This window comes from Vespula vulgaris, chromosome 14 (assembly GCF_905475345.1).
Source record: "Vespula vulgaris chromosome 14, iyVesVulg1.1, whole genome shotgun sequence".
Classification (NCBI taxonomy): Eukaryota; Metazoa; Arthropoda; class Insecta; order Hymenoptera; family Vespidae; genus Vespula; species Vespula vulgaris.
In genome coordinates, this window is record NC_066599.1 from 3,392,584 (window position 1) to 3,407,655 (window position 15,072).

General features: G+C 29.8%; 1 protein-coding gene across 13 annotated transcripts in view; it reads left to right on the forward strand.

Moving 5' to 3' along the window:
* LOC127069087 (neuroligin-4, Y-linked-like) overlaps window positions 1-15,072 on the forward strand; it is a 188,733-nt gene that overhangs the window by 172,204 nt on the left and 1,457 nt on the right. For all 13 annotated transcript variants that reach the window (XM_051005774.1, XM_051005778.1, XM_051005773.1 and 10 more), the window contains 4 exons: window positions 9,787-9,979; window positions 10,819-11,263; window positions 14,524-14,797; window positions 14,873-15,019. In XM_051005774.1, the coding sequence (XP_050861731.1) occupies window positions 9,787-9,979; window positions 10,819-11,263; window positions 14,524-14,797; window positions 14,873-15,019 (1,059 nt within the window). The remainder of the gene's footprint in view (window positions 1-9,786; window positions 9,980-10,818; window positions 11,264-14,523; window positions 14,798-14,872; window positions 15,020-15,072) is intronic.

Genomic DNA, 15,072 nt, shown 5'->3' on the forward strand with positions numbered 1-15,072 from the left:
CCGGTGATCTAAACTCTTACTTGATGATCCGACTTTTACTTTGATATAAGGCTTACGTAGGAATTTATTGTAGAAATCGTAAAAAAAGAACTACGTTAGAAAAATATACTAAATGTTTTTTTTTTTATCTAGTTTTCAATTTTTTCTTCGCATTAGTTCAAATTTGTAAAAGCATAAAATTCTATTATACTATTTTATTCGTTATTTTTGTTTATCTTTCAATAATTAAAAATCTCTAAGGAAATAATTGAAATTCTCGAGGAAATCGGTTCTATTATCGAACGGTCGAGTTAGTTTCTGTTTTCTCTGAAAAACAAGATGCTACTCGAAATCTGTGATGATCTAAACTTCTATTTTATTATTCGACTTTTATTTTGACGTAAGGCTTACGTAGGGATTTATTGTAAAAATCATAAAAAAAGAATTGCTTTAGAAAAATATATTGAATGTTTTTTTCATCGAGTTTTCAATTTTTCTTTCGCCTTACTTCGAATTTACTTCAAGTTTGTAACTTGTATTTCAAATTGTATCCTATCGTATGATATTATTTTATTCGTTATTTTTCTTTATTTTAAATAATTAAAAATCTCTAAGGAAATAATTGAAATTCTCGAGGAAATCGGTTCTATTATCAAACGGTCGAGTTAGTTTCTGCTTTCTCGGAAAAGCAAGATGCTACCCAATGATCTAAACTCCTACTTGAACCGACTTTTACTTTGGTAAGGTTTACGAAGGAGTTTTCTGTAGAAACGGTAAAAGGAGCTGCATTGAAAAATATACCGGATGTTTTTTGATCCTGTTTTTAATTCCTTTCGCATTACTTCAGATTTGCAAAAGTAATGTTATATCACATCTTATAACGTTATTTTATTTTTCTTTTTCTTCTACGTCATATAATTAACAATTCTAACCAAAATAATTCAAATAAAAGATTATCGTTAATCATAAATAATTACGAATATTTACGATTATTTATAAGAACAATTCAAGTTATGGAATTACTTTCAATTCACTGTATTATTTAATCTTCGTAATTAAAATAAAAAAATACTACTACTACTACTACTACTACTAATAATAATAATAATAATAATAATAATAATAATAGAACAGTAAATACGATTACAAACATGTATAAAAAAAATCTTTTTAAAAGAAAGGTGTATCAAGTAGATATGATACATCGATCGGTGTGTAGATACCCAAGTTTAGAATTATTCAATAAAAGATTAGAAAGAGAGAAAAACAGAAAGAGAAAGAGAAAGAGAGGAAAAAGGAGAGAAAGAGAGAGAGAGAGAAAGAGCGCGATTCGAGAGGATACGTGAGAAGCATCCTATAGAGGTCCGAAATCTCTCGGAAATCGTGTAATTTAGCAGACCGAGAAGAGGAGCTCGAGCACGCGAGTTCAGGAAAGGAAGATCGAAAGAGGAGTAGGTATTTCGCGAGATGTAAACCGCTGCTTGGTCTAGTTTCAACGATTTCCGACTACAAGCAAAGCATTATTCAGGAAATGGCTTAGAGAGAATCAGCTCGTCCTTTGTGGCCATTCAAAACTACTTTCGAATTTTCGACTCTCCTCTTGTACGATTAGTTTCTAGTATCGGATACTAATAATAATAATGATAATCATTATTATTATTGTTATTATGTATTAATATTAATTATAATATATTATTATTATTATTATTATTAGTACTAGTATTATTATTATTATTAACGATGATATTTATATGATTGTTATGGTTAAATAATTACCGTATGATTATTATGAAATTAATTTCAAGTTGATTGATAAATTTATATATCATTATTACTATTATTAATAATAACAACAACAATAATAATATAATAATAATAATAATAATCATGTCTGAGAGAGAGAAATATTAATATGAATTGATTACCACCTGTCATTCGTATAATTCTTAATATTAATAATCATTAAATTAATATGACAGTTATATCATATTAACTGATCATTATATGTCATATGATACTGATATGTCATTCTTGATACTGACAATCAAAATTAATATAATTACTATATCATGTTTATTATAACATTATTAGATGTATAATCGATATTATATGATTTATTGATAAAAATGACATGGTTGTTTTCAATTGATTAATTTATTATAATAATTTTCTCTTTTCTTTTTCCTTATTCAACTTGCAAACTCAAGTGGAATGAAAACTATTTCTTTTTTTCTCTCTCTCTCTTTCTCTTTCTCTCCCCTTCTATCTCTATCTCTATCTCTATCTCTTTTTCGTATTCTCGTTTTTCTTCGTTATCGGCGCGTATAAACGAGTACGAAACGCATGCGCCGTGCTTTCGGTGATTCGGACAATTGGCAGGAATCACACTCGACCGCTTTCACGATTATACTCGCGAGGGCGATCGATCGATTCGCCGCTTGAGAAATGGCTTAAGGACGCAACGAGTGGGAAGAAAGGCTAACGATAAAAAAAGCCGCTCTGTCTATCGTCTCTCTCTTTCTCTCTTTCTCTCTCTCCCTATTTTTCTGTCTCTTTCTCTCTCTCTTTCTCATTTTGTCTCTCTCTCTCTCCCTCCTCTTCTCTCTCTCTTTCTCATTCTGTCTCTCTCTCTCTCTCTTTCTCATTCTGTCTCTCTCATTCTATTTCTCTCTCTCTCTCTCTCTCTCTCTTTCCCATTCTGTCTCTCTTTCTCTCTCATCGGTTCGCACGCATTGATGGCTGACCAGCGCTCGACCTTTTCCACTTCGATGAACGACCTGACCCTCTTAAAACGATTACGAGCCCTCGTTTCTATGATTCTTTTCTTTTTTCTATCTTTCCTAGAATTTACGCGGACATTTCACTGGGTCTTAATTTTGAATCGAATGAAAGTAGAATCTATTTGTTTAAAGAAAAAATAAATAAATAAAGAAAGAAAGAAAGAAAGAAAGACAAAGAAAAAAGAAGAATGAAATCAATGCATATCTTGATTTTAATAAATTCTCAAATGGTTTTTCGTTAAATCCGATTTAAACATTGATTTCTCTCCATTTTATATTTGGATCTATAATATCCACAGATATCTTTCGATCTTAATTTTAGATCGAACAAAAATAGATTCTATTTGTTGAAACAATAAAGAGATATCTATGTCTTGATTCCAATCTATTCTTAATTAATTTTCCCCGAGATCTTTTCTACATAATTTTCCACGGAGATCTTTCGATCTTAATTTTCGATGAAAGAAAAAGAAAAAAGAAAAAAGAAAAGGATAGATCTTCTTTCTTCATAAAAATTGAAAAGAGAAAAAGGGATGTATATCTTTACGTTACAATATATTTTCGATTTATTTCATATGAACCTTGATCTTTTTTCGAACGAAGAGTTGATCTCTCTTCTTTCTGTTTTTCTTTCCTTAAAAAAAAAAAAAAGAAAGAAAAAAGAAAAAAAATAGTAAGAAAAAAGAATGGAAAAAAAGAATGAAAAAAAAGAAAGAAAAAGAAAGAAAAAGAAAGAAAAATATTAGGATTTGTTGTTTTCATATAAAATTCAATCTCTTGTCCTTTATTTTTTTTTATTTTTATTGTTGTTTTTTTTAAATATTGTATCGATTATTTTCTCCCTTCAGATCGAATACATTTGTATTTCTCCAATCTCTATTTCTTTCTCCTGCCACGTATTCCCTATAGGATGTGATATCGGGCAAACAAAGATTTAATTTTTCACGTTTCACCCGGGCCATTTGTGCGAGCGCATAAAATTTCCAAGAAATGCACGGGAGTAATTTACATGGGAAATGTTAGCTCGCGAATGGATAGCGGTAAAAGGAATAGGAGAGAGGCAAACTATGCATCTTAGAGGTACAGCTACTGTGGATATTCCTTCAAATTTTAACTTGGAACTTCCTTCGTTTGAAAATGAAATATATGTTCATTTTAAAGAACTTCTCTCATACATACGAACATACATACATACATACATACATATATCACGTTGTTAATTCATAAAACTATTTTCTATACGTGATATGAAATTATTATTAACTTTCGACAAATACAAAAGTACATACATACGTAAGTACATTTCGATAAGTTCAAGAATTTATATCCATATATTTTATGTATCCACATAAAATTATGATTATTATCCTTGGACGATACGATTAATTATGAAGGATAATAAAGTTTATGAGAGAAAGCCAGAAAGAAATAGACGAGAAATGAGATGAAAAAAAAAAAGTAATAAAATTTCGTCCGAAATGGACGAAAACAATACGACGTACCAGTTCTTTTCTTAAACCATATCAAACCTTTTCGTAGTGTATGTACATACGTGTAGTACGTGCACGTACTCATACATATACGATATATAAAATATTGAGCATTAAATTATTCGACCTCTTACATTTCTTAAGACATACGAACATTAGAACGAAACGACCGAGTTGAGTAACGAAAGGCAACGATATTCATGGAAAAATCTCTCTTTCTTTCTCACTCTTGTTACTCGAGAATAAGGGATATCTCTCGTTTTTCTCCGTTATTTGTGAGAATGGGGAAAAAGCAGTCGGAAGAACGAAAAAGGGCAATGCTTAGTGGACGTACGCAAGGAAAAAGGATGAAAATAAAAAGAGAAAAAGATAGAGAGAGAGAGAGAGAGAGAGAGAGAGAGAGAAACATAGATAGATAGATAGATAGATAAGAAAAAGAAGAAAAAGAGAAAAAATTTCTTATCTGCGAAACAAAGCGAGATGTAGCATCTTGTTTACTTTTAATCTTGCCGTCTAGTTAACGTTAACGAAAGGCACACAATTTCCTCTCTATTACTTTTCTAGCTTAGTCACTTGTCTACTCTTCCATAAAGACGATCTCTCATCTTTTTCTTTTTCAACTGCACATTGTGCAATTTATCCATTTCTATTCATTCTATTTGATATATACTTTTAATGCAGCGTCAGCCGAAAGGTCCTAGGTTATCTTAAAAATTCATTACTCTTTTCTGAAACTTTACAGATTAATTCTTTTTGGTTTTATTTATTCAAATTGTAAAACTAACAGTAAAACCTACTAAAAGTAGATTTGAGTTATTGATTTGTAAAATTATCTAAAAAATTTTGAGCCATTTAAAAATTTTCAGCCCGTTTAGAGACTTTTGATACACCCTATATAGAAAATGCATATGATATGTTAAAAAAAAATAATATAGATGGATACATGTATATATAATGTATTTTAAATCAAAACGTATAAGATCATATTAATCATCTTTCTTTCGTGAGAATGATTTTATTATATCCATGTATTGTCAAAAAATTATTTAGTTTAGATAGTTTTAATTTAAATATTATTAAAAAATCATGTAGACAAATGTGATTAGAATTTAATAAGAGTAGTAACGAGTAAATAGTAATCATAAATAAGTTACGGAAGAAAGGTTTTTCGAATTTTTCGATCTTTCAGTTTCGTATATTATCGATTATTAACAGATCTTCTATTTTTTATTTTAAATAAAAAAAATGAAATTTACATAATTATAATAAAAATTGAAATGATTTCATTTTAATTATGTCCCGTATTACGAATGAAAAAAAAAATTTCATTTTAATAAATTATTAACAAAATCGGTTTTATTATAACAATATTATTGTATTGTTTAAATAAATAAAGAATAAATTACGCTTTAAAATGGTCTTTGTTTCAAGTCTCTACGATGCTTCGTTCGGAAGATATTGCCTTTGAAAGATTTTCATTCATAATTAGTGTAGTACAGCTGTTCATAGTATAGTAGTAGTAGTTGGACCAGCTGACTTGCGTAAATTCTTGGAATTTATATAGGTCAGTGGGTCAACGAGTAAATAGAATGAAATTATATAGGTCAGTGGGTCAGTAGGTAAACTTGGATGAAATATATAGGTCAGTGGGTCAACGTAAATTCTTACTATTTATATGAGAATATTTACGGAACCAAAAGTCGTAGAGACATGAATCAAACGCCATTTTAAAGGGTAGAATTTTCTCTATTTGTTAGCCTATTGTTAATAATTAACTAACAATTTGTTATAAACAATTTTTATAAACAATTTTATAAACAAATTCTTACGAACCAAATTCATCTTATTTTGTCAAAAGAAAGAAATTCGGATTAAGACGGATTTATAAAATTATATAAATTAATAAATTATTAATAAACAAATTATATTGTTAATAATCGCTTCTTCCGTTTACAAGGAATATCTCTGAAACCAAAAGTCGCAGAGATATGAATCAAACGCTATTTTAAAGGGCAGAATTTTCTCTATTTTTTAGCCTATTGTTAATAATTAATTAACAATTTGTTATAAACAATTTTTATAAACAAGTTTATAAACAAATTCTTACGAACCAAATTCATCTTATTTTGTCAAAAGAAAAAAATTCGGATTAAGACGAGTTTATAAAATTATATAAATTAATAAATTATTAATAAACAAATTATATTGTTAATAACTATTTCTGTTTACAAGGGAATATCTTCGGAACTAAAAGTCGTAGAGACATGAATCAAACGCCATTTTATAGGGCAGAATTTTCTCTATGTTTTAGCCTATTGTTAATAATTAATTAACAATTTGTTATAAACAATTTTCATAAACAAATTCTTACGAACTAAATTTACCTTATTTTAAAAATAGAATAAAGTTCACTTTACGACGAATTTATAAAATTACATAAACTAATAAATAAGTAATAGATTGTTTTAGTAAAAAAAACAATTTTTGTCTACATTATTAATATTCGTACCTTCCATTTACATAGCAATATCTCCGTAACTAAAAGTCATAGAGACTTAAAACAAATACGCTAAGTAAACACAAAGTATGCGCAATGTAAGCGCGGAGTAAGTACTGAGTAAGCTTGTATAAAGATCTTCTAAAGTAATAATTTTTTGACATACATTAATATTGAATATTTGTATATGTATTGAATGATATTTTCCATAGAATTTAAATAATATGGATTAAATTTTTTAATAGAATGTTGAGTTATGTAATTAAAAATATATGATTCCATTTTAAAAAAGCATACAATTGCTCTTTATACGTGCTCGTTGTGTACCTGCAAAAAAATTATTACTTTTATATTTTAACAACATTACCCTTTTATATTTTTACATTTTGTTATCATTATATATAACAACCCCTTCCGTATCGTACGACTTTTGTTAACCAAATTTTTCCATATAAAAAAAGAGGAGATATTGGAGATGGTCAAAAAATCCACCCTGTATATATATTTCTTTCTCGATATTTTAATAAAATCATTCAAAGTACGATTAAAACGTTTCTATATACATATATATATTCTCTCATTTCATTATTACAATAATTAATATTCCCTAGTAAAAATATGCGAGCTTCTTTCATTTACTTTACTCGAGAACAATCGAATGAATTTCAAGAGAGAAATTGTAAGATTACTTCATTGATTAATTAATCATATATTTTAATTAATTTTATTCATAATTTTCTTTCTCTATCAAGAATAATATTAAAATTTATTCTTTAATTTCTTTCAGTTATTACTATTATTATTATCAATATTACTGTTATTGTTATTGTTACTATTATTATTATTATTATTATTATTATTATTATTATTATTATTATTATTATTATTATTATTATTATTATTATTATTATCATTATTATCGATATTAATATTTTTAACTCGCAGATATTTCCAATCATCTTAATAAAAATATTATATGTATCTACATATGTATGTATGATATGTACATATGTATACATACATACTAGTATCGAGTATTGGCGTTTCTCCAAGAAAAGAGATCTCGAGGACGCCTCATTTCTTCATAATAATCCTAATAAAATAGTCTGGAGAAACGAAGAGGAAAGAAAGAAAGAAGCAAGAAAGGAAGGAAGGAAGGAAGGAAGGAAGGAATAAAAAGAAGGAAAAGCTCTCTTAGAGATTGATAGAGAGAGAGAGAGAGAGAGAGAGAGAGAGGTAGAGAGAGAGAGAGAGAGAGAGATAGAGAGAGAGAGAAAATTAATAGAAATGCATACGAGTTTTCTTTGTATATCGATAACAATTTAACATACACTTCTTTTTATCTTTATCTTTTTTACATACTCGTTTTACAAATAATAACGTTTAGAACAGAAGCACGTTGAAATTTTTATACTAATGTACGTATATACGTGTATATGTACGCATGTATATATAATGTATGTATATACGTACAAATGTTGGATAAAGAACGCGTTAGAGAATGCTTTCTAAAGATCTAAAATGTATCTTCTATTTTTTCTTTTCTTTTTTTTTTCCTTTTTTTTCTTTCTTCCTTTCTTATGATCGTCATCCGATATTCTTTCAATGTTTTACGAGATAAAACGAACGAGAAACGAAAGAGAAATATTTTTCATCGATAAGACGCAACGTAAACGAGGTTTGCATTGCTTAGTATAAAGTTACATGCTTCGACTTTACATGAAAAATACTTTTCTTAAGCGAAATTGAGAAGATAGTCACCGTCGTGTCGCGTCGTGTGGTATAAAATCGATAGAGAAGAATTTTGTCGGTGAAAGGAAGGGAAGAAGAGATAGAGAGAGAGAGACAGAGACGGAGAGAGAGAGAGAGAGAGAGAGAGAGAGAGAGAGAGCACATCGTACTACCATAGGCCCGAAACTCATTTTATTCACCTTATGGAAGTTTGCGGAAGGATGGTACTATATGTGTCCTTGTTTTTTTTTAACTTTCTTTTCTTTACAATAAAAGGGAATTTTCAACGTGATGGAATATAATAATAATATAGAATTTCAATGAATACATAGAATTTTTCGTAACAATGAATGTACGTAGATATCAGAAAATTATTTTTAAAAGTACACATATATATATATATTTTTTCTTTTTGTTTTTTTAATATCAAATATCATTTAAGCACGTAAATGACATTATATATTTAAAATAATAACAATTATATATAAATAATTTTATGTATATATATATACGTAGATACATAGGTATATCATGAATTATTTTGAAGAAAGAGAAATTAAATTAGAAAAATTCTAATCTAAAAGAAAAACGTAATTAATGAAAACAAGTCGAGGAATATTTCATTCAAATTTGTTCTCTTTAATCTCTCGCTTTACTAAAAGTAGCAAGTAAAAAAGAAAAAGAGAAAAAGAAAAAAAAAGAAAAAAGGAAGAAAAAGAAAAAAAGCATGAATTATATCTTAATAAAGGTTACACAATGTCTTCTCGTCCTTAAAGTTTAGTAACGTAATAAACGCTTAGGTAAGAATTTATATAACGGCGTAAGGTTTAACGACGTATTATTTTACGAAGGTTTCTTACCTCGTAAACACGCAACGACTCACGTATTTCTGCTGTCGTACATACATATAACTTCAAACCAATACTAAGAGACTATAAATCTACATACTCATATGTAAATATATATATATATATATATATATATATATATATATATATATATACATACATACATACATACATACATACATACATACATACATACATACATACATACATATATATATATATATATATATATATATATATATATATCGTATAACTCCAGTAAAGTACTGTTTTACAATTTGACAATATCTTTCGTGGCGTATAAAGTTTATCCAAGAAGAAAAATTTTACGAATAATAAGTTCGAGGGGGTGTTGAAAAGAAAAACTTCAGTGCTCTCTACTCTCTCGCATATTGTTACTTATCCAACATGACGACATGACATATTTTATTCCTTGTATTTCTTCTTTTATTCTTTTTCAGGTCTCTTTCATCGCGTGGTATTGTCGAGTGGCTCGGCTTTGAGCCCATGGGCTTCCGTACACGATCCAAACGATCTAAGGATCAAAGTTGCTGAACAAATAGGTTGCCCTGCTGAGAACGACGAAGATATTGCTGATTGTCTTCGAGGAGTATCGTTGCAAGCTTTGATGACTGTCGAGCTTCCTGAGATCAGGTATAAAAAAGAAAATTAAATTTCTTTTCTCTTCTTTTTTTTTTTTTATTTATTTCTGTTTTTTCTTTTCTTTCTTTTTTGTTCTCTTCTTTTTTCTTTCTTTTTTTTTCTTTATTTTATCGCAAACGTTTCTATCAGATTTATCAGATTAATCGAAATGTTCGAATTAATGAAAAATAGTTTAAATCATTCGAATGAATTGATTCATTGAATGAAGATATTTGTTAACTATTGAAATGTTCAAAAGGTATTTGTATATATCTTTGATTATATTATTTATTAATGTACGAATATTTTATTTGATTGATTTTCTTGTAAGCTAGAAATTTATTCATAATAAAACGATATTCTAATTTATTAGAATCGATCAATACATATATGAAAAATAGTAAAATTAATAATTTAGATTGTAATATAAGTGTATATACATATTTATTAGATTGATTCGATAATAAAAAAAATATTGATTAGAATATGATCGTACTTATTAATCTATCCATACAAAACATTTATGCAAGATTATAAAACTAGGAATAATAGATAATAATATATCATACTTATGAAATTGATTTCGTAATTAAAAAATTATAATAAACCAACGCTTATTTATAAATCAATCAATTATTGTATACATATATTATGTACATATATTCAAAATCGTAAAATCATAAATTTAAATTACAAAATTAACTTGTTTGTACGATACATAAATAAGTACATTCTATTTCAATTCTAACAGATAAAAAGCATATGTAATGCTACATAAAAATATCATAATATATAAGTAATCAAAATTAATCAAAAAAATTCTCAGATATAATATTCTAATGATATTATAGATTCGTGCCCCGGATAGGACCGGGTTTGCCCGTGGACCAAAACAATCCTGATCCAGGTCTCGACATGGAAAGAGCCAGTGATGCCTTTATAAAGGTACCCTTGATCCTAGGAGTATCCAGTACAGAATCCAATCTCGACTTCAACGCGAATGATATTCAGTATGGCTTCGAGGAGGATCATAGAAATCGGATCTTACGTACCTTCATTCGTAATGCTTACGTTTATCATCTGAACGAGATCTTTTCGGCAGTCAGGAACGAATATACAGATTGGGACAAGCCAGTTCTACATCCTATTATAATACGTGATTCGACGATGGAAGCTCTTAGCGATGGTCACACAGTGGCACCACTTATGAGGATTGCATTTTATCATGCCAGAAGAGGAGCCAAGACTTATTTTTATCACTTCGATTATCAGACCAAGGACAGCGGTCATCTCAAGGTCCGTTTCGTCATTCCATCTTCTTCCTTTATTTCCGTCATTTCTTTCTTCTTCCTTTATTCTACTTTCTTGCTTTTTCGACAAATTGATTTAAAAAGGAAGATTTGTTTTTTATCTTTTTTTTTTTGAATATTTTGCTCCGACGAATATCACATGTAAATCATTTTTATTTATACAACGTCGGAATAATTCTTGGAAGAAGTGATGGACGGGATTTTTTTATGTCAATACTTGTGTACCGCGAAGAATTTTTTGCAGAAAGTTAGTAGGATCCTTCTTCGAAAGTTAAGTTTTTACATAAAATTCTCGAAGGTAGGGTAAAGGGTGAAGGAGGGAGGAAGAGAGGGATAAGAAAGATGAAGAGAGGAAGAGTTTAGTTTAAGAAACCTTTCGAATGAAGAAAGGAGAAAGTAAGAAAGTAAGGCAAAGCCAAAAGCAGACAGATAGTTAAAGAAAGAGAGAAAGAATTAGAGAGAGAGAGAGAGAGAGAGAGAGAGAGAGAGAGAGAGAGAGAGAGAGAGAAGGACTGCTTAAGTCTGGGTTAACTCTATTAACTTGACTTGTCAAAGGTAGAAAAGGATAGATATAGAGATAGTTAGGGTACAAGTATAAGAGCAAGGGAGAGAGAAAGAGAGAGAGAAGGAGATAGTTAGATAGAGAAGCTTGCTTCTCAACGCAAACTTTAGCGGCCTTCTCAGTTAAGGTGTTAGATATTCGAAGCCTCTAGCTTACTTGCTGGCTCTATCATACTGTCTCTACATTTACCATCCCGTACAAGAACCATCCCTCTTATCCTCGATGTTTCACCAGCCACATTCACGGTAACTGCTAGCCATGATTTCAAGACGTAGACGCTGATTTAATAAGACGCTTGGTAGAAGTGAAAGATACTAGGAGGAGAACGATCACGTTTCTCTCATCCAAGATGCGTCATCCTATGATATGGGTATGATGATAACGAGAATGAGAAGAACCTTGACGAGGTCACAATGACGAAGACGAAGACGACGACGACGACGAAGATGATGATGATGATGATGATGATGACGACGACGTCAACAACACATATGATGATGATGATGATGATGATGATGATGATGATGATCATAAGGAATGAGGATAGACTGAAGACCGCGAAGACCTAAATTAATGTAGATCCTCTTCACCACGAACTTCCATCTTAACTTTTGAAATTCCCTTTCCCTTCAAATATCGTCTCCGAAATTAGCTTGAATCTTCGTTAGTATATTGTATGTGTGTGTAAATACACACACCTATATATAGGTGTGTGTGTACATACACATCTATATATAGATATTTGTATGTATATATATATATATAGGTATATATATATATATATATATATATATATACCTTCTTCATTCATTATGTCTTTCGGATAGAACCATCTTCCAGATAATTCGTTTCATTTCCCACGATACGATTCTCTTCTCTCTCTCTCTCTCTCTCTCTCTTTCTCTCTTTCTATCTTTTGAGAATTGAATTCCGTACGATTTCGTCGAATCGATCGTTCTACTTCTAACACAGGGGTCATATATAAAACGAGGTAGGAAATTTAATCAACTTCCAAATGAGCCACGAACGAAGGATGATAACTTTGTACAGTTTGTGTTAGTATGTGTGTATGTATATATGTGCGCGCGCGCCTAGCATCCATTTCTCTCTCTCTCTCTCTCTCTCTCTCTCTCTCTCTCTCTCTCTCTCTCTCTCTCTCTCTCTCTCTCTCTCTTTCTTTCTCTCTCTTTCTCTCTCTTTCTCTCTCTTTACCGAGAGAAAATTATTACGAAAATTCGAGCTCCCTCTTTTACCTTTGCTCGAGTCAAACCGGAACTCGTAGCTACTTCCGTATTACCTACAACCCCCTCCCCCACCCCCGGATAATTTAAACGAAGGTTGGCAAATTAAAGGCGGGGAGAATGAAAAAGAGTGAAAAATATAAGGAAGTGAAAACGAGCAGTCAGATTTTAAAATATTATTCTCGAACAAAAAAGGAAGAAAACAGAAAAAATAAATAAAGAAAAGAAAAAGGAAAAAAAAAAACAATAGAAAAAAAAACAATGGAGTAGAAAGTTTCTTCGAAAGAGAAAATAAATATCGTTCAATTTAGTGATTGCGTTGTATCGAAAGATTTGATTTGAAATTACAGAAATAGAGAAAACGGTGTTCTTCTTTGCTATTTATTTCATTTGAAAGCACGCGATCCGTTTAGTTAGAAAGGATCTTGAAAGATAACGTTAACGATACTTAAGGACTCTCCCCTTCGTCGTAGTATTACAGTGTCCTCTACTCTCTTATCCTTTTAAGAAACGACAACGATTAAACATAGATTAAGAGAGGATGCATTTTAAATGCGAATGCAAATACGCCTGCTTCGTTCTTTAGCAACTTTCACCAAAGCCATTTTCTTTCTTCGTTTTTCTACTTCTCTCTTTCTCTCTCTCTCTCTCTCATTATATATATATATATATATATATATATATATATATATGTCTCTCTTTCTATAGTTACCTATATTATAGTCAACGTATTTACGTGCACTCGGAGATTAACTAGCGAAATGAGTCACCTTCTACCTCTTCTTCGCCTCCTTTTCTTAAGCAAAGAAAAAGATAGACAGAAAGGAGAGAGAGAAATGGAGAGATACTTTCTCTCCCGTTTTAACACAGAAAGTTTCATTAGCCCGAACGGGGTCGTAACGTTAAAGTCGCTCCTCTTCTCATTTATACGGCTAATTATAATGAGCAGCTACCCACGTTCTTACTTTGTATTTACATCGTAAATACTTGACAGATAGTCAAGAGAAAAGTCACTTTATATTTTGAATAACCCTTTACTTCGATATTTTCTTGAGAAAACTTGGTCATGAAATTGTTAGCATTTTTTATATTTCATTTATATAAATCTATAGAGAGAGTGTAAAGTAAACGTGTTATACACACACACACACACACATATATATATAATAAGTGTAATATTATTTATATACATATATACGAGTATATATATTATATATAATGAGATTATATCATTTATATAATTATGTGTATGTATGTGTGTGTGTATGTGTACGTGTATCACATAATGAGTATGTAATTTATATGAAAATATGCATCATTTATGAGAATATTGTATATATGCATATATCTATGTATGTGTATATATATATATTAATACACACAGACATATATATACACTTATATGTGTAATTCTTAATTTATTCGTAGGATTTTATTTTTCAGCGTTTGGGTAGTGTACGTGGAGAGGACATTCCATATATTTTTGGATTACCATTGGTAGTAGGTGGTACTTTCTTCCCTCGTAATTATTCTCGACAAGATCAGGGTGTCGCTGAAGCCGTCCTCACGTTTTTCACGAATTTCGCAAAAACTGGAAACCCCAACGAGCCGCATAAAATCGAATCCGTTGATTATGGTACACCTAAAGAGAAAACACGTTTTCGAGGTCTAACGTGGGAACAATACGAGACTAGTACTCAAAAATATTTAACGATAGGTATTTAAACGATTGAAAAGAACTCGTTAATGTATTTTACAATAATATTAATATATTATCACGATGATTCTACAGCTTTGAAACCTAAGATGAAGAGTCATTATCGTGGTCACAAAATGGCTGTTTGGCTAAATCTTATTCCACAACTTCATAGACCAGGTGACGATGACGTTTCTATGAGACATCATCATTTTCGTGAAAGAGAAGAACACTATTATGCAGGTATATTCTTCAAATTATATCAGCTATAAATCCAAATCTATTTGATTAATTAC